We start from the raw sequence: 18,320 nt of genomic DNA on the forward strand, positions 1-18,320 counted from the left end.
AATAAACCTGTTTCTGATTCTGATTCTGATTCTGATCCTAAACAGAATGTTTAACCCTCCTGTTACCTTTCGGGTCAATTTGACCCCATTCAATGTTTAATGTCGGTGTTCTTTGGGGTCAATTTGACCCCAGGCTGTTTTTCACTGTGTCAAACATATAAGAAATATCAACTTTTTTATTTATTTAAAGGGCTATTTAGGTTGTCAACAAACAAACATAAAGTACCTCACACTTAAACTTGGGAAGCAATATTAATTCTAATAAGAGGTTTTAATTGCTAGGGTCAAATTGACCCCGAGGGTAAAATATGTTAGTAAATGTAAAGGTAACAGGAGGGTTAAACAGAACATTTTTCTCTTGTTTGTCAACCATTAACTCCACCATGATACAATCTAAAGGCCTCTATTTTTCCTCTAGCAGCTGCTGAGGCAAACTGACTGTGTGGGTTTTCTTCATGAACTGGGCCGTGATGAAAGGGACGGCGGGGACAGGTGGACAGATTGACAAGTGACTTTTTTTTTGCTCGGTCCCGATGCGCGCGCACGGAGCTCTGTGGCGCGCGAGACGGAGATCGATAAGTGTTAACGCAACGCGAAGAGACAGAAATGACATGCTGCTGTGGAGATACGATCAACAACAGACGTTTAGTTTAATAAAAGAACAAAGACGTGCTATAGAGAACATGTCAGGGGGCGGGCCAATCTTTTTAATGTCATGCGATCTACCGACACTACGCCGCGATCGACTGGCGGGTCGCGATCGACGTGTTGAGACCCCTGATCTACAGGAAGTAAAAGTCGTAACAAGGTTTCCGTAGGTGAACCTGCGGAAGGATCATTACCGATGAACAGCACGACCGTCTGCATGAGAGCGGACATAGTTCAGATTGAAGTGGTGTATTGGAAGCTCATTTTGCAAGTGACTTTTTTTCATCCCGACGACCAACAACAGACAGATTGGAAGCTCATTCTGCGCATGCGTTAAAAAAAAAAAACTAGTTAAACCTGTAATTGAATTAACTGAGTTAACGCGTTATTTTTCACAGCACTACTTTTTATTGCTTAATTAATTTGTATTACATTTTAACTTTTTTAAACTTTTTAATTACTTTTCAACTTTTTTATGAATTTGTAACTTTTTTAAACTTTTGTACTTTTTTATTACTTTTGTACTTTCATTACTTTTTTAATTTGTATTACTTTGTTACTTATTTATTGCTTTTTTACTTTTTATTTACTTTTCTACTTTTTATTACTTTTTATTGCTTAATTAATTTGCATTACTTTGTAACTTTTTAAAACTTTTTAATGAATTTTTGACTTTTTTATAACTGACTTTTTATAACTTTTTTACTTTTTAATAACTTTGAACGTTTTTATAACTTTTTTACTTTTCATTACTTTTGTACCTTTTTATTACTTTTGTACTTTCATTACTTTTTTCTAACTTTTTTATTGCATTTTAATTTCTTATTAATTTTTAATTATTTTCTACTTTTTATTACTCTTTTACTTTCATTACTTTTGTACTTTTTCATTACTTTTGTACTTTTTAATTGCTTTTGTACTTTTTATTACTTTTGTACTTTTGATTACTTGTGTACTTTTTAATTACTTTTGTACTTTGAATTACATTTTAATTACTTTTACAGTTTTCATTACATTACTTTTCCATTACTTTTGTACTTTTTATTACTTTTTTAAACTTTATTTCTTTTTTATTGCTTTTATACTTTTTTATTACTTTTGATTACTTTTTAATTACTTTTTCAATACTTTTGTACTTTTCATTACTTTTATACTTTTTCATTACTTTTGTACTTTTTATTTGATTACTTTTTATTACTTTTTAATACTTTTTTTTCTTCTTTTTCTTACTTTATTATTTTTTATTATTTTATTAATTTGTATTACTTTACAGTGATATTGATCCAATAACAGTGATATTGTTCCAGGTACAGCACTCAAAAAACGATTCAAGCCCTTCTTAGAGGTGACACATTTAAGGAAGGAGATGTTCAAATGTAGAGATACACAAAAGCATTTCTGTAGGTGTTCAAGGACAGGAAAAATGCTCTCATTGTGTTGTAATATTTCATTATTAAAATCGAGAACTACTAAGTCAATCTTCAAAAAAATCATTCCAGGAAGTGGAAAATAATGCAACACTGAATTGTGTTCAATTAATACACTGATTACAACTGGCTGTGTAAAATGATAGTTGCTTTTCAAATGCGATGAGCAAGAGGACGGGGTCATAGAAATGGAAACTAGCATGTGGAAATGTTTTTGTATATATTTTTGGTCTTTCAGTTCCTCCACTGGCATATCTGCAGGTTTCACAGTTGTTCTTAAAAACAATCTAGATTTAGGGAAATGCACACAATCTATATAAGAACATTCGTTATTTTACTTTAGTTTATCACTCTTCTGTCTATCTCAGTCTATTCACATCTGGACAGCGTACAGTTTATAGTATATATAAAAAGCAGCACCGTTTAAAAATGTAAAAGAAGTGGTGCAGTGTTTCCCTGTCTAACATTTATTTAGTTAAAACCGGAAAAGCAGATTACAGTGGGCTTCGTTTAGTTTTGAAGTAGCTACACAGAACTGCCGACGTGCTTCTGCGGTTCACAAACTACTTTTGTGGATCTCAAAATGAAACAATTCAGTGTCTAAAACCACATTAAGGCCAACAGTTTTTCTTTATCTTCTCTAAGCTTTCCAAAAAAAACCCTTCCCTTTCCAAACATCTGAAAACTGTAAGGTCCCGTGAGATTTGGGGCTAATATGATTTAACCCGACAAGTCCTTCATATTGGATTTCACAGCTCAACTTTACAGTCAAACATTAAGTGTGCATGCTGTATCTATACTATGTAAAATCGGTGTAAATCACAATTCAATTAGTTTCCAGCAATGTTTGTCTCTTTGTTGTGGCCAGTAAAAGACCCATCAGTCAGACTCTCACTGCAAGAACTGCATACGCCCTGCAGAACCAAAGAGGAATGAAAAGGTGTGAAACAAACAGGAAAAAGCCCTGAGCCTTTTCAACATGGGTAAGGGGAAACAGACCTTAAACCCAGGGCTGCTGCAGGTGTCTTGTTTGCATGCCGATGACCAAAAACTAAAGTTGAGATAAGCTGAGGTTTTGGAGACAACTGCTCCTACGATATTGCAAGTGAAAAAGATTTCTAACAAGATCTTAAACTGATATGTGTCACATAAATAGTATCACAAGGCCATTGAAGGTGCAATACGGTATTATTTTGACAGTCACCGCACTCTGCGGTCTAACAAACGAGCAAATACTTCCTGAACATGTGATTACAAACTTGAGAGCTTCTTCTTCGTCGTCTGGGCCGACACGTTGCAGCACATCCTGACATCCTGACAGCAAAAAACAAAGCTCAATAGGACTAGAAGTTTGAAACTCAACATGATACACACATTAAGGAAGTATATTTGTTATGTTTTGTTCTTATTTTACATTTGTTCAGATCAGACAGTGAAGTCTATGAACAACTTTATTTTACAAAAGGTGTGACATGCTGCTGGGTTGTATGTCAGTCCATGCTGTTCCAGTACATATATGTACTGAAACAGAATAAACCTCCGTTGTTTCAGTACATTGGTATGTTAATAATGGTGGACATAATGACCACTGGATACTCATTTCAGTTGTCTCTGGAAATGCAACATTAGATCAAAGCTACATTTAAGTACTCCAATCTGTATTTTATACAATGGCACAGATGTTTTTAAAGGTTTAAGCATGTGTATTGTCGATTTGAATGGTCTTGTTTTTAGGTGCATAATTACAGTATGATCATCCTTGTATTTATGAATTGCTTAAAAACATATAATTGGCATTTAACTTGGCTGAACAGGTTCCTGTTGTCCACTAACATCTACTTTGAATATGTCTAGTTTCGGAGTGACTACTGTAGTGGCAGTTTCATATACTGTCTGCTGTGACCTTCCTTGTGTCTCTTTTGTTGTCATCATTATGAAAAGATGACAAATCAAATTAAAGTTATCTCATCCAAATGTGCAGTTCAGAAATGTAATTAAATGGCTTTAACATCTCAACTGAATGGCCACTACATTCTATGAACATGCGTCTACCAGGTCACCTGTGTTTATGTTCATGTTTCACATTGGACTAAAGTCCCTCAGCGAAGCAGGTTCTGCTACCTTGACCGAATTGACGCAGTTAATTAAATATACCATGTCTGATGCATTTACTGATGGAAGTCCGAGACAGACTTTACATGTGAACACTCTGTTTCTTTATTTGTTGACATCTGTATCCATTTCACTCATTTTCAATAACATAAATAACATAAAACTTGAATCACGAGTACAAACTTAATTTTCAACGTTTCTTTAAAGAGATTATACAAACTAATAAAAGTGTGATTGGAATCACAATGATTTTAATCACCAATAACATTTCCCCTAAAAGCATGAACCCCTCTGCATGGTTTTGTTTCTCCTCTATGCTTTACGGTGTCATACATGATGAGGGGCAGCTCTTATCTCTGGGCTTACCCCGTGGAGCCTCTATATATGTACGCTGCTCTTTCGTGGACACATCATTTCTGCTGTCTGCCCCAATGAACTGACGAGAATACAATACCAAAAGATTACAATTTGGTAAGTTCTTGCCTAGCCTGATTTTACATTGTATGTTCCGAGAATATTTTAATAAATTACATATTCATATTTCTTATTTGATTAATGCATTTCAAATGCTTTTGTAATTATCACCTGTTACGTAAATGTGATACTCGCCTAATTGAACTAATTACTGATGAACATGAGTTGAATCGTATGTCCAGTATATCTTTGCCTCTGAGCAGTTTGTTCTCACAACTTTAGTTCAGAGTAGACAGCGGTATGTCAGACTGTGGTGTGGTTTGTAGAGCGACAATGTGCCATTGACGTTACGGTGCCATTCAGTATAAAGTTACAGCATTTGATTCATGCATCATGACCACATAATATAATAATAAATTACAGATGCTAATTAGGACTGTGATTAAAGTACAATTATGATTACATTTATTTATTTATTCTATACTCCTGTGTCTCACTTGGATGTTATTTTTTTTCTTAAATATTTTTTTCTTTCTTTCTATTGCACTTTTCATCCACACAGGTATTTGTATTTCAAAATTTTGGTTCATGCTTATGTCCACGTTATTCAGGTATGATTTTATAAAACCTCACAAAACTTGGTATTGTTACATCCTGGTCTAGAAAAGATACGGTGCTTACATTGAACAAGAAAGGCAACAAGAGCAGTTGCTTTCTTGCTCCAATGCACTCCAAAAAGTTGTTAGCACAGATACAACTTGCCCAGAATACAGCTGTGAGAGTTGTAACAATGCCTAAATAAACAACAAATAATTCTGTCTTTCACATTTTGAATTAGGATTCTATAAATTTAAATTTGTTGTCAAAATGTTCTCTCACGTTTAGGTTTATGTCTAATGGACAGATCACAAACTAGTTCCTCAAAGACCGAAATCCATTGCTCGAAATGCATATGGTGAATTATCCTCTTTTGTTTGACATCATTCATTGGTGTGTGTGTGTGTGTGTGTGTGTGTGTGTGTGTGTGTGTTTGTGTGTTGGATTGTTATCTTGCTCTTATGTGGTCTGATACAGACAATAGAGGGATGGATAACTGTGTAAACAGCACCACTGGGTGGTCAAATCGTAAAAGGCTCAAATCGAATTAACAAACCGATTTGTTCTTCTTTTTGTGCAGAGTTCCCTGATGGGCATGTTTGTCATGGACGGAGACAGCCTCAATGACCACCTTTGGGAATTAGAGGACAATTCCACTGATGATGGAATCAAGGACATGTGCGACCCCAACGAGGGGGGGCCTTTTGAGGCGGTGTTCATCCCAGCTCTGTACTCTGTGGCGTTTGTTGTGGGCATCCTGGGGAATGGAGTGCTGCTGGGAGTTCTGGCTCAGAGCAGGAGGACCTGGAGTGTGACGGACACCTTCATCCTCCACCTTGGTGTGGCAGATGTCCTACTGCTGGTGACTCTGCCCCTCTGGGCTGCACAGTCCGTTCACGGATGGACCTTCGGCACTCCTCTTTGCAAGATCACCGGAGCTGTTTTTACGGTAAGAGGTGTGCAACAGGAAAAGATGCACTCAAACCTGCACTACAGTTTTCACTTGTGTCTAATTTCTTCGTACCCTCAGATTAACTTCTACTGTGGGATCTTTCTGCTGGCCTGCATCAGTCTGGACCGCTACCTGTCCATCGTCCACGCTACCCAGATGTACTCCCGCAGGAAGCCCTGGGTCGTTCATGTCAGCTGCTTGGCAGTGTGGCTCTTCTCCCTGCTCCTTTCTATCCCTGACTGGATCTTTTTGGATGCTGTGGAGGACGACAGACTCAACAATCAAACGCAGTGTGTACGCAACTACCTCAAGTTTGCCTCTGTGGCAGTAGGTGACTTGCGACTGGCATCCCGCCTGCTCTTCCACATCGTGGGCTTCCTGCTGCCTTCAGTCATCCTGATCTTCTGCTACTCCTGCATCCTGCGCCGGCTGCGGTGCGGCTCCCAGGGCCTCCAAAAGCAGAAAGCGTTCAGGGTCATCGTGGCAGTAGTGGCAGTTTTCTTTCTCTGCTGGACGCCATACAACATCACACTCATGGTGGACACACTTCATTCCGGCCATAGCGGTGAGGCCTGTAGAGTCAGAACGTCCCTTGAAACAGCCAAGATAATCACCTCCTCCGTGGGCTACCTCCACTGCAGCCTCAATCCCATCCTGTATGCCTTTGTTGGTGTGAAGTTCCGCCGTCAGCTCCTGGACATCCTGAGGTCTCTGGGCTGCAAGCTGAAGACAAGTGCCAAACTGCAATCTGTTGGTACCAGCAGGAGAAGCTCCATTTGGTCGGATTCTGCTGATACCTCCAACTCCCTTGCTATTTAAAAGAGAGAGACAAATGCATTAACAAGCACATTTAATAAAAACAATTACAAAGCTGACAAAATTACATGAAGTAATAATTTTTTTTAAAGTGTTTTTTTCATTATTATAAAGCAGTTCAAAGTGATGTAAAAGTATCAAAAAGTTTAATCCACGGAGATAAACACACACCTCGATTCAGAAACGGTGGCTTTAAACGAGAAATCCGGGTTTTAGTTTTACAATATATAGATCGTAAGCGTAAACCTTCGAAATATGTCCCAGTTTATTTCCGGTGTCAGTGTGTGACAACAGCCGACAGGAAGTAAACATGGGGACAATTCTGTTGTTAAACATGCTTAAACGGGTAAATATAGGTACAGTATGACAAATGAATGTTTTTTTCTCATTAAAGCATGTTTATGTGCTTAAGTGTTCCGGGTATGAATCCAAAATACAAGTCTGAACCTGGAAATGATGTAATATGTATGTCATAAGTGACATGCTTGAACAATGCTTTTGTTAATGTCCTGTGTGGTTTAACTGGTAACTCGCGAGGCTTTCTTTTAGTGCCCTGTAGTGTTTTCTTTATGAGACATCTGTATTTGTAGGAAGCGGATCTATCTTTCTTTTATTAGAAGTAGTAATTTCCCTTTTCTGACTAAGGCTGCATTGCAACATAACATGTACAGAATACTTCAGTGAGTATTATTACGAAGGTTGTGTCCTGCTTTGAAATGTATTTGACACCACAATTATAGGTTACTGCATGTTGTATTTTAATTTTGTACATTGATTGTTCAAATACAGAATAAAATGATATTGTTTGAATTATAAACCAGTTTGTTTTCAACATTACATTACAGCAACAAGCCCCACAATACACATTTCAGGTCAATTATGAGATTTCTCATGACTAAATCTCACAAGATTTACAGAAATTAAATTAAACAGACACACATGAATGAATAATATATATTTTTTAATACCTAGAACATGTATACGTTTGGTTGGTGTCTCGTCAAAAATACAATACAAACACACATGCGCTTATTCCCTTAAAACTCTTGTCAGTTTCCTAAATTGTAATCTTGAGAGGTCATTAACAGACACAGATGTTTTGACATTTTTCCATTACAGCTGGTAAAGAAATTATAAAAATCAGTCAAGTAAATACGGCATACTGTGTAATAAATGATGTGAATATAATTTAAACTTTAGGAGAAGTTAGATTGTGCAACGGCCCTTTATATACTCTGTTCATTCTGTGTGTGTTGAGCATTCAAGATATTCTAATGTATTCTTCAACTTCTCTCATCATGTTCTCTATGCTTATAGTTAGCATCAGGTGGCTACAGAGAATACATGCATGAAGAACAAGTTTACTGCAAAACACCACGTCGGGATTTCAGTGGAAATCTTGTACATCTTTTTGACAGGAAATTAAAGCCACCGCACATCCTCAAAAGAAAACAGGTAGTGGATGAGCAGAGAGCACAGAGTAATGCTGTCACTTGTGCCAGACGACGGCATCGCAGAACGGCTTATTCACAATTTACAAACATTTCCCAACAGCAGGTTGGTGGCACGGGGGTTAAAAATAGATCAGCCCTTAAACTTGCAGAAGTTTGATTTAAGCAACACCAATGTGTCTGTTGGAACTAATTATTTGATATTAGTATTTCGTTATTTTATTGACAAGTAGTATTGTTGAATCATTCAGGTTGTTTGCTTATTTAGGTTAGATGTTTTGATATATCAGAATAGCTTTTTCTTGTGATAGTTTATAGTTTAGTTTAATTCTTTGTTGTTGTTGTTGTCTAGATATATTTAGTCTTTTGGTTGTTCATTTGTTCGTTAATTGGGTAACACTGTGGGCACCTGTGGTTATATGTAGGAGTAGGCAGGTAAAGGACCAGCATGCACCGGTTCTTTTGTTTTTTTGCTTGTTTTGTTTAGTTGAACAAATAATCAGAAAACGTATTCCTGAATGGACAATGCTTTCTTATGGCTGCGTAAACCACAAACCCATGGTGTGTCAGTGGCAATAGGATTTATGTTTGTTTTTGATTCATTGGACAAATGGCCACGACAGTATCTGTGGTATAATACAGAGAAGGGGTCATGAACTCTTCTACAGTCTTTAAGAGAGAACAGCTTCATTCAAACACATCCGATATGGTGTGTGGTCAACACACACATTGGTCTTGCTTTCAGTCATCGAGCTACGATGCTCAATGCCTTTTTAACTTGTAAACTGAAATGAATAAAAGTCTTGCATTTTAGGTGGACTCAACTCCCTTTCCTGTGGACGGTGCAACACAGTTTGTGTTTGTAATTCTAACAGGTTTGTTTCTCATTTAAGAAAAGCCCCGATAAGCTGTGTGTCTCTCAGTTCGGTGAGAAGCTCGGGCTGACACAGGAAATAACACTTCAATCTGAGGCAATACTCAGAACCAATTATAAGCAGCAATGCTATACACTTGACGTGCCGCTGCTGTCATATTATGAAATTGACATGTCTCACATTGAACCATATTTTTCAGGCTTTGGCTCTTGACAAACTGAAATACCATTAGGAAGAGGAAGTGGGAAGAATATGTTTCCTGAGAGGAGGGAAGGTGTTTCTTGTCTTGTGTGAACTTATTTTACAGTTTCTAAAAGCACACCACTTTATTTAAGGTCACATATGTTAATATTAACTTGCCCAGTAGACAACAACCTGACCAACAACAAGGTGAAACCACAAATGTAGTGCTCAACACAACGTGCACCATGAGCTCTAAAATAAGATCTTTTCTTCTCCAACTCCTCTTCTTCTCTCCATTTACCACCTACAGCTGGTTTCCAGTCAACCGCACTTACGCATAAAGCACGCCACTGTTCTCAAGACTTTAGATGAGAGGAAACCGAGAGCTATGAAAAGGCTGTGGTATTAAGATCTTTCTTCCCCTCCTCCAGCTCCTCTTCTATCACCTGACTGATGACATCACCACCTGTTTGTGTCATCGGCTGTCCTACAGCACACTCACCCATGTTGCAACAAAGAAGTCAAAAGCAAATAATGTGTGGATCTGTGGGATTCGCCGCTGGGAAATTCCCTCACTGGTCAGACACAATCGTGAAATCCACAGTCGTTACTTCCTGGAAATAACATCATGACATCAGAAGTGAATCATTTGTCATCAGATTAAATGTAATAAACTCTTTCGCTCCGCTTAATGAAGGATCAAAAATAACACTGACTTAATAATCATCCTTTAAAAATGTTTAATTACCATATTCCTTTCCAAGAATTTAAACCGTTATGGCATATATATATATATATATATATATATATATATATATGACACCGTAGCATTATGATGAATGTTTAACAGCTTAAAAACTGTTCACTGATACATTTTTTCCTATATCAAATAATAATAACAATAATAATACCCTGTAAAAAAAGATATTAACAATTCAAGAAAAAAAATCATGATTGAAGGTAACAAGCTAAAATTGTGCAACAGTGATTTCAAAATAAAAATGCATGTCGCCATAGCGTGGTAGGGTGACCTTTGCATTGACGTGCACATTCTAAGAGTCATATTTTTGAAATATCTCTTTCTCATCCTTATCTCATCATAAGGTCATCCATCCCTTACACCCATGACACAATTTCACACTAAATTCCCCTCAGGGGCGGAGCATCATCATGATCACTTCTGAGTCACAACAGGGAATTTGTGTCCATTATTCAACACTGAGTTGACTGCACCTGGTGACCTTCACTTTCCATCTGTTTCAAAGCTTCCCCTTCGGCATTCTGGTCAGGCAGGGCCTCCTCGCCAACACCCAAGCCCCACAGCGAACTCTGAGATTCAACTTTAGCACACCTAAACATGGCCAGTGTCTGTTTCCTAAAGTTTTTACATCGGCCGAAATAGAGCAGAGGCCTGAGGCAGGCGTGCATGCAGCCCAAAGCCCATGTGAACGTCAGAGCTGCTTTTAGGCAACTTTCTGTCTCATCAGGCTCCTTCGAGCAGCTTCTGAAGGTGTCCACAATGAGTGTAATGTTGTATGGCACCCAGCAGAGTAAGAAGAGCCCAACCAGGGGCATGATGAGGGTGACTGTCCTCTGCTTCTGGAGGACACAGGAGCAGCAGACGACCAGGGCGGCTGCAGGCAGCAGGAAGCCCAGCGTGAGGTGGAGAACGCGTGACACCAGCCTCCAACCGATTACTGCCTGGGAGAAGCTGTGATCGCACAGGGTTTTGGCTTGGGCCGGATCTCTCCTCGCCACCAGGAAAGCACAGTCAGGGATGCTGAGAAGCAGGGAGAAGATCCAGACCGACAGGAAGCTGATATGAGCTAACCTGGGCTTTTTCAGGGAGAACCGCTGGGTGGCGTGCACGATGGACAGGTAGCGATCCAGACTGATCACAACCAGCAGAAAGATGCCACAGTAGAAGTTGATCTATAGGAAGAAAAATAGGAACATTTGAGCTGTGATAGAATGTAATATGCAAACCTCCAGCCAACTTTCACTTCTCCCCGAGTCTGATCCCCTCCTCTTGCCTCTTCCCAGAAACACTTGAATGCTGGGAGAAATGCGGATGTGAACTTGCTTAATAACAGTGTCAAGCACAATGACCCTGGTCGGCTTGAGAGGGAAACAATTGGTCTAGAGCCAATCACAATGTTCTCACAGCTTCACTGAAAAGATCTCCCGCTGCCTGTGGGACACACTGCTTGGTACTCACATTAAATACAGCTCCGCTGATCTTGCATAGAAAATCCCCGAAGCACCATCCACTCGGTCGAGCCGCCTGTGCGGCCCAGAAGGGCAGCGTCACCAGCAGCAGGATGTCCGCGACGCTCAGGTGGAGGATGAAGGTGTCCGCTATGCTCCAGGATCGCCTCTTCTGAGCCAGAATGGCCAGGAGTAGTCCGTTTCCAAGCAGTCCTACAACCAGCACCATCGAGTACAGAACCGGGGCCCACACTGCTTTACCGGCTCCTGGGGCGATGTCCTCGTTATACTCATAGTCGTCCTCGTAGTTATAGGTGCCATTATGGCTAAATAATCCATCGAGATCCACATCCATGTTCATCTACTGGGGAGGCAAAAAGGTTGAAAGTATAAGAGAGAAACCGAAAATGCTGCAGTGTCTTATATGACGGATGTCGAAACCACCAGCTTCTCCTCCTCTCTGCGTGTGTGTGTGAGAGAGTTGAGTCCTAAAAATCCCCCCAAGGGAAGTCCAGCTGGGGTTCTTTTGACAAGCCTCAAGCCTACTCATAACTCACATGGTGCGATGTCACGATATGAGGCAACAGCATAGTTGGTTTGAACGGAAAGCACAGTTCCCCCCTCGACATGCGCACGCAAACACACACACGTGCGCGCGCTATGAAGCTAGTGTGTGCTCAGTGGCTGTGTGCTACAGTCACTCTGCTTTCATTTGGGATCAAGTTAAATATGCAAACACGTTTGCCACGAAACCAGAAATACTGGTATAGGCTAAGATACGTTTCAAGAAACCAGCGCGTAGACACAAAGTACCCACAACAAAGATACATTTCGAAACAGAAAATAAAAAAAGTTGTTGTTTTTGTAGCAATTGTTCAATATCAGAACTGCAATATTGGCTACAACTGAAAGTGTGTATAACGTCTCCAGTTAACATAAATACTCTACACGTCAACATGTACTTCCTGGTTATGAGACAGAACACTGTAATTGCATGTTATGCGCAGAGAGGATACATAAACGCTTCAGCTGAAGATTTGGAGGGATATCCCCTCGTAGCGCGCAGTGGACGGACGAGACTAAAAAAGGACAAACTCTGCACACCGGGGGTCATCGGCTTTGGACAAGTTTACTGCTGCAGTTGTTGGAGACTTGCAGCTGTCGTCCGTCACGTCCAGCGGGCAAACGAACCCAATATCTCTCCGGGGTTGAGCGTGAACTGTAACAATCACTCAAATACGAATTGGATTTGGAATCGCGTGTGTAAATGGGCTGCTGGTGAATCCGCGGTGACAACACCACGAGAGAAACCAAAGCAGGCGATGAGAAAAGCTGCGCTTCGACCGCTGTTTGCCAACTCGGATGCCCTCTGCGTAACAAACAGGGATCTTACGGCCTGAATCACACGCACAGAATGAACTTACGTGCGCTTTAGTTGCGTTTCTCAGCAGATTGTTGTGGGTAATCAATCTCAGCCGAATAGACACGATTCAGTCGAGGCGCTCGATTAATTTGTTTTTCAAAATAAAACGCGTGTTGGAAATCACCGCAGCGTCAACTAATACAAATCCAAAATGAAGAGATTGATTGGTGCAACGTGCGCTTGTGTTAAGTGAGTGGCTCATTCGTGGATACAAAATGGCACATTTCGTACGGTCTACGCCATTATCGTGGGGTTAAGGTGTTTTATTCTGAACGTCAAATGACCCAGCTTCCGCATGTCCGCTTTCCGTGCCTGACTTGACGCGACTGGTCCAGTCAAACAATGCGTCTCACAAAGAGCCGCACACACAGCCGCTTTCCACGAGGGGGGGCTGTTGCGCTTGGAGTTGAAACCCGAGGCCCGCTCCGACCTCTCGAGGGTGGACCGGGTTGAGTGAATACCATGAAGATGAAAACACTCTGCAATGGTATTTTTACATCACCGTGACACAGATGTGTTGGTGGGATCATGGTTTTACTCAAGTAAAAAATCAATAAATCTGACAGAAGGATGAAAACTAAAAAATTACATAGGGTATTGTTTAGGTAGTTGCAGGCTAATTTACTTGAGCAGTTCCATTATAAGTGATTGAGAGATGAAAATCATCCTTAGGGAGAAAAAAAACGTCCCCGGCAGCTATAGCCCTAGCAGCATATCAAAACCTGATTCAGCCCTAACTATAAGCTCTGTCAAGAGGAAGGTCTTAAGTCTACTCTTAAGCAGGTGACTGTGTCTCCCGCATTTAGTGAGCGAGCCTCTCTAGGGGGAATATGGTACGAACAAGCTTTACTGGGAGCCAGTGCAGAGCAGCTAGTGCACTTTACGTGGGTTAAGGACGTCATCCATGTTTTATGTCTTTAAGACATGCTTGAATTTTACAGAGTTGTCAGTGCCGCCTCGGTGCTGTGGGTTTTCCCACCTTGAAGGAGTGTGGTAATGGCCTGTTAGCAGAGACACATTGATAATATCTAATAGAGCCGCCAATTCTAAGCGGGATTCTTCGAGATTAGTTGACGCCATATGCTCAAAGCTTTGACGCTTTGCTTCAGTTTTTTGGGTCTGAGCACTGTCAACAAGATGATCAATCTGTTTGACTAACGGAGTACACCGTAGTATAAATTCAAAAGTTATGAGGTTGTGGTCTGACAGAAGAGGATTCTGTTGAATATGGACCTGGTGGCGGTACAGAATCACAAATTGAATTGGCTGTCATAAATCAATGTGATTATCTGATATTAAATCATTCAGTACAGCTTTAGATGACAGAGATCGAATATTTAGGAGACCACATTTAATAGACCTATTTTGTTGCACTGCTGAAATAATTGTGTTAACTTGTATAAGGTTATTGTGTACCTCCTCAAATGAGACGCTCCGTCCAACGCGGGATGAATGCCGCTCGAAAGTCTTCCAGTTGTCTACGTAGCCACGGCACCACCTCGACAGCCAGCGGTTGAAGAGCGACATTCGGCTATAATTCGTCTGTCTGCAAATTTGGACAACGTCTTGGCATAAAGCACACGATTCCACATTAATTTTAGTGAGTTCCGAGCGCGGCTCGGCGCGTCCATTACCACGGCGTGTACAATCTGACTGTATCTCCGCCAAGACTCCCGTCGCCCCGCTCTCCCCCCCGGGAGGCCGACTCTGGTCCGTGGCTTCGCTATTTCGGTTGGTGCACAGCGGGCTTCTACTTTATTCATAAATGTTTCCTTTACATACAAATATAATATACAATTTAATAATACACTTAATACATGCATTTATAGAATACATTGATAAAGATTGAACTATAGTTGTTTTGGACCTTTTGGACATAATGTGAAAATGTGTAATCTGAAAAATAACTCGTATTATTTCAGACAAATGTAGTTGAGTAAAAAGAACAACTTTTGTCTATAGTGGAGAAGTGCAAAGTTGCATAACATAACAATACTCAAATAAAGTACAAGCACCTCAGATTAACTATAATACATTACATTCACCACTGGCAGTAACAGGATACCTGTCTATGCACTTGGCAACTGCACACTGTGCTGAATGAAAGTTGGTCAGTAAACGTGCACAGAGAGAACCTGAGATGTTGATGCATATAAGAACATGTTACTTTTTTTATTCAAAAATATTTATTACAAAAATCTTTGTACATCACAAAAATCATAGACTTTGATGTAATTTATACTGTTAAAGAGTTTTGAAGCAGAACGTTGAGACCAGCTGTATTTAGATCAGGAGGGGGGGGGGGGGGCAATACATTTGAAATCTAAACGTAACTATTTTCACAGTTGTATTACTTAAAACTTGTTTTCTGCAGGCGTATTGTTGAATCTAGTAAGAATGTGTTCTGATTTTAAGGATGTGAGCTATACGGCTGACTACTGACACATCAGCTACACCTCAACTGCTGAACAAGCTTTTCCAGGATTGTGAAGTAATCTAGACGTTTCACAAGATTTGACTTATGGACAGAGAACAAATGTACACATTCTCACAAAAAAGTTACATGACCGTGGGGTGTGAATTCTCGTTTTACTCTGTACTTAAAATATAATAAGGCTACATGTTGGAAGCTGCACCATATAAACAATCAGATATCAGAGCACCAGTGGAAGAAATCATTCACTTTCCCTGCTGAGAACATTTTAAAGTTAAGCTGAATTTGTATATATATATATCCATCCATCCATCCATCCATTCTCATCCGCTTATTCCGGGGTCGGGTCGTGGGGGCAGCAGACCCAGCAGGTTGACCCAGACTTCCCTCTCGCCCGCAACACTTTCCAGCTCATTCTGGGGGATCCCGAGGCGTTCCCAGGCCAGCCGGGAGATGTAATCTCTCCAGCGTGTCCTGGGTCTTCCAGGACACGCTGGAGAGATTACACTTCCCACACGTATATGTACACATGTATATATTCATATATATATATATATATATATATATATAATATGTATATATATACATATATACACACACATATATATATATATACACACATATATATACATATATAAACACACATATATAGATACACACACATATATATATATATATAAATATATACATATATACACACACACATATATATATATATATATATTTATATTTATATATATATATATACACACACACACATACACTTAGTTGTCTGACGAACACATACACACCTCAATCCTCCTGTCTCTCGTTTCAGCCCATGACAGAGAAGGAGGTGTTCTCGCTTTCTGCAGAGCTGAAGGATTTGTTGCTTCTCCTGAGCTTCCTCTCCCTCCATCCTTCCACCCTCTGCATGCCTCTCTGTCCCAGCAGCCCCTTGCACATTCTGGTAAGCTCCCTCCTGAACTTCACTCCCACGAAGCCATACAGCAACGGGTTCAGGGCGCAGTGCGACAGCCCCAAGCTTTCAGTGATCAGAGTCCCAATGTCCATTACATGGCCAAAATGGCAACCTCCAGGCACCACGCCCAGCTTGTTCAGACTATCTGCCAGCTGGAAGCAGTTGTACGGCGCCCAGCAGACGACAAACACAGACACTAAGGAGATAATGAGGCGGAGAGACTTGCGCTTCTGGCGACGAGTGGCGTTGCAGAGAGACCTGAAGATGCGGATGTAGCAGTATAGCATGATCAATAAGGGGAGCCCAAAACCCAGAAGCACACTGATCAGCTGCAGCCCCACCTGCCACTGGGTGGTGTTCTCAGTGAACCACACATGGCACAGGAGCGACTTCTGAGTGCCCACAGTATTCACCTCCACCACCTGTTTGAAGGCAATGTCCACTCCACTCAGGCCCAGGCAGCACAGCCAGATGAGGGCACACGCGATCTGGGCATGGCAGGTGTTGCGCTTCCAGCCAGAGCTGACAGCGTGGACGATGGCCAGGTAGCGGTCAAAGCTGATGCAGGCCAGGAAAAGGATGCCGCTGTAGCGGTTCAAGGAGAAGAGGGCACCGGAGATCTTGCACACAGCCAAGCCGAACACCCACTGGTGGGCCCACTGCACTGCAAACAGGGGTAGGGTGAAGGCCAGCAGGAGGTCAGAAATGGCCAGGTGAAGGAGGAAGGTGTCAGTCAGGGAGAAGGTGCAGGGACCACCTCTCTGGGAGTTTCGGTAGCGTCGGATCACACACAGTACAAGCACGTTGCCCACAAGAGCCAGGAGGAACACCAGAATGTAGACGACAGGGGAGTACCTCTGGGCAAAACTGTAGCTGTCCTCCTGATAGCATGGGGCGGCCTGTGTCTTGCTCGAGTCAGGGGACCAGGTGTAATTGTCATATTCATAGTCCTGTTGACAAGAGAGAAAAAGACTCATCTCAAATTCCTCAAATACAGATGCATGATAAAAGTGTGTTTTCACTATTTTACAAACTGTGGTATCCGGAAACCAAACATTGTCTCAATCATGTCCTTTTAATTTTCTTGGGCCTCAGTGATGGCAGCTTTTGAAAACAAAGATCATGATAAGATTCCCAAAATGTCAAAATAAAACCTGGTTTGGTATGTTATCATAAGAAACTTTAAAGATAGACGTTTGTGCAAGATACTGAACAACATCTGAGTAACTCATCTGAAAATATTTTTTCTAGGAATACGATGGGTTACCTGCTCATGTTATAACATCTAAGGGGCAAACAGAGACAGGCTAAGTTCACACGGTGTGTCCACTGATGACCGATGATGCACATGAAACATTTGAAACATGTCCACTTACCCAGTAATCTTCTGTGGTTGGAAGAACTTTATCCATATTTTTTAGCAAACGAGGAGGCTGCAGACCACCTGAAACCCTCCAACAGTCAAGAAAACACACTCAGAATCAGAACGGGTAAACATCCCTTTTTTTTTTGCCATCCTCGTTTATCCAGATGAGGATCAGAAAGAGGAAGTTGTAATTTCAGGAACTGAATCCTCACACATTTAAGAGGCAAACATATATATATATATTTATATATATGATAGGAATAGAAGACTGCGTAAGGGAAATGGTGATGTATATCTTTAAAACATGGCAGGCAGCTTTAAAGCTCTGTCAGACAGACAGTGCATGATTAGTGGACTTAATATGGAAACATATTCTATTTTCTACTTAGTCTATACTGAAGATCAAATTTATGTTGTTGTTATGTTTACAATTATTACTGTTGAAAGGGACCA

At 40.6% G+C, this 18,320-nt stretch overlaps 3 protein-coding genes across 4 annotated transcripts; 1 reads left to right on the forward strand and 2 right to left on the reverse strand.

The window, feature by feature from the left end:
• The first annotated feature begins 4,282 nt into the window (after positions 1–4,282).
• On the forward strand, positions 4,283–6,969 carry cxcr3.1 (chemokine (C-X-C motif) receptor 3, tandem duplicate 1). The gene is made up of 3 exons (XM_056443763.1): positions 4,283–4,658; positions 5,779–6,147; positions 6,229–6,969. The coding sequence occupies exons 2-3, from the start codon at positions 5,788–5,790 to the stop codon at positions 6,967–6,969; spliced, it is 1,101 nt and encodes a 366-aa protein (XP_056299738.1). The 5' UTR covers positions 4,283–4,658; positions 5,779–5,787.
• Positions 6,970–7,700: 731 nt separating this feature from the next.
• LOC130212664 (C-X-C chemokine receptor type 3-like) lies at positions 7,701–13,158 on the reverse strand. 2 transcript variants are annotated; one of them, XM_056443767.1, is made up of 3 exons: positions 13,108–13,158; positions 11,694–12,047; positions 7,701–11,407 (listed from the first exon to the last, which is right to left on the reverse strand). In XM_056443767.1, the coding sequence occupies exons 2-3, from the start codon at positions 12,042–12,044 to the stop codon at positions 10,688–10,690; spliced, it is 1,071 nt and encodes a 356-aa protein (XP_056299742.1). In that variant the 5' UTR covers positions 12,045–12,047; positions 13,108–13,158; the 3' UTR covers positions 7,701–10,687. The 2 variants fall into 2 exon arrangements, with proteins under 2 accessions (XP_056299742.1, XP_056299741.1); XM_056443766.1 differs by lacking the exon at positions 13,108–13,158 and adding an exon at positions 12,788–13,070.
• Positions 13,159–16,241: 3,083 nt separating this feature from the next.
• Positions 16,242–18,014, reverse strand: cxcr3.2 (chemokine (C-X-C motif) receptor 3, tandem duplicate 2). The gene is made up of 2 exons (XM_056443762.1): positions 17,878–18,014; positions 16,242–17,451 (listed from the first exon to the last, which is right to left on the reverse strand). The coding sequence occupies exons 1-2, from the start codon at positions 17,911–17,913 to the stop codon at positions 16,354–16,356; spliced, it is 1,134 nt and encodes a 377-aa protein (XP_056299737.1). The 5' UTR covers positions 17,914–18,014; the 3' UTR covers positions 16,242–16,353.
• Between the last annotated feature and the right edge of the window lie 306 nt (positions 18,015–18,320).

The sequence above is a fragment of the Pseudoliparis swirei genome, chromosome 22 (assembly GCF_029220125.1).
Source record: "Pseudoliparis swirei isolate HS2019 ecotype Mariana Trench chromosome 22, NWPU_hadal_v1, whole genome shotgun sequence".
NCBI lineage: Eukaryota > Metazoa > Chordata > Actinopteri > Perciformes > Liparidae > Pseudoliparis > Pseudoliparis swirei.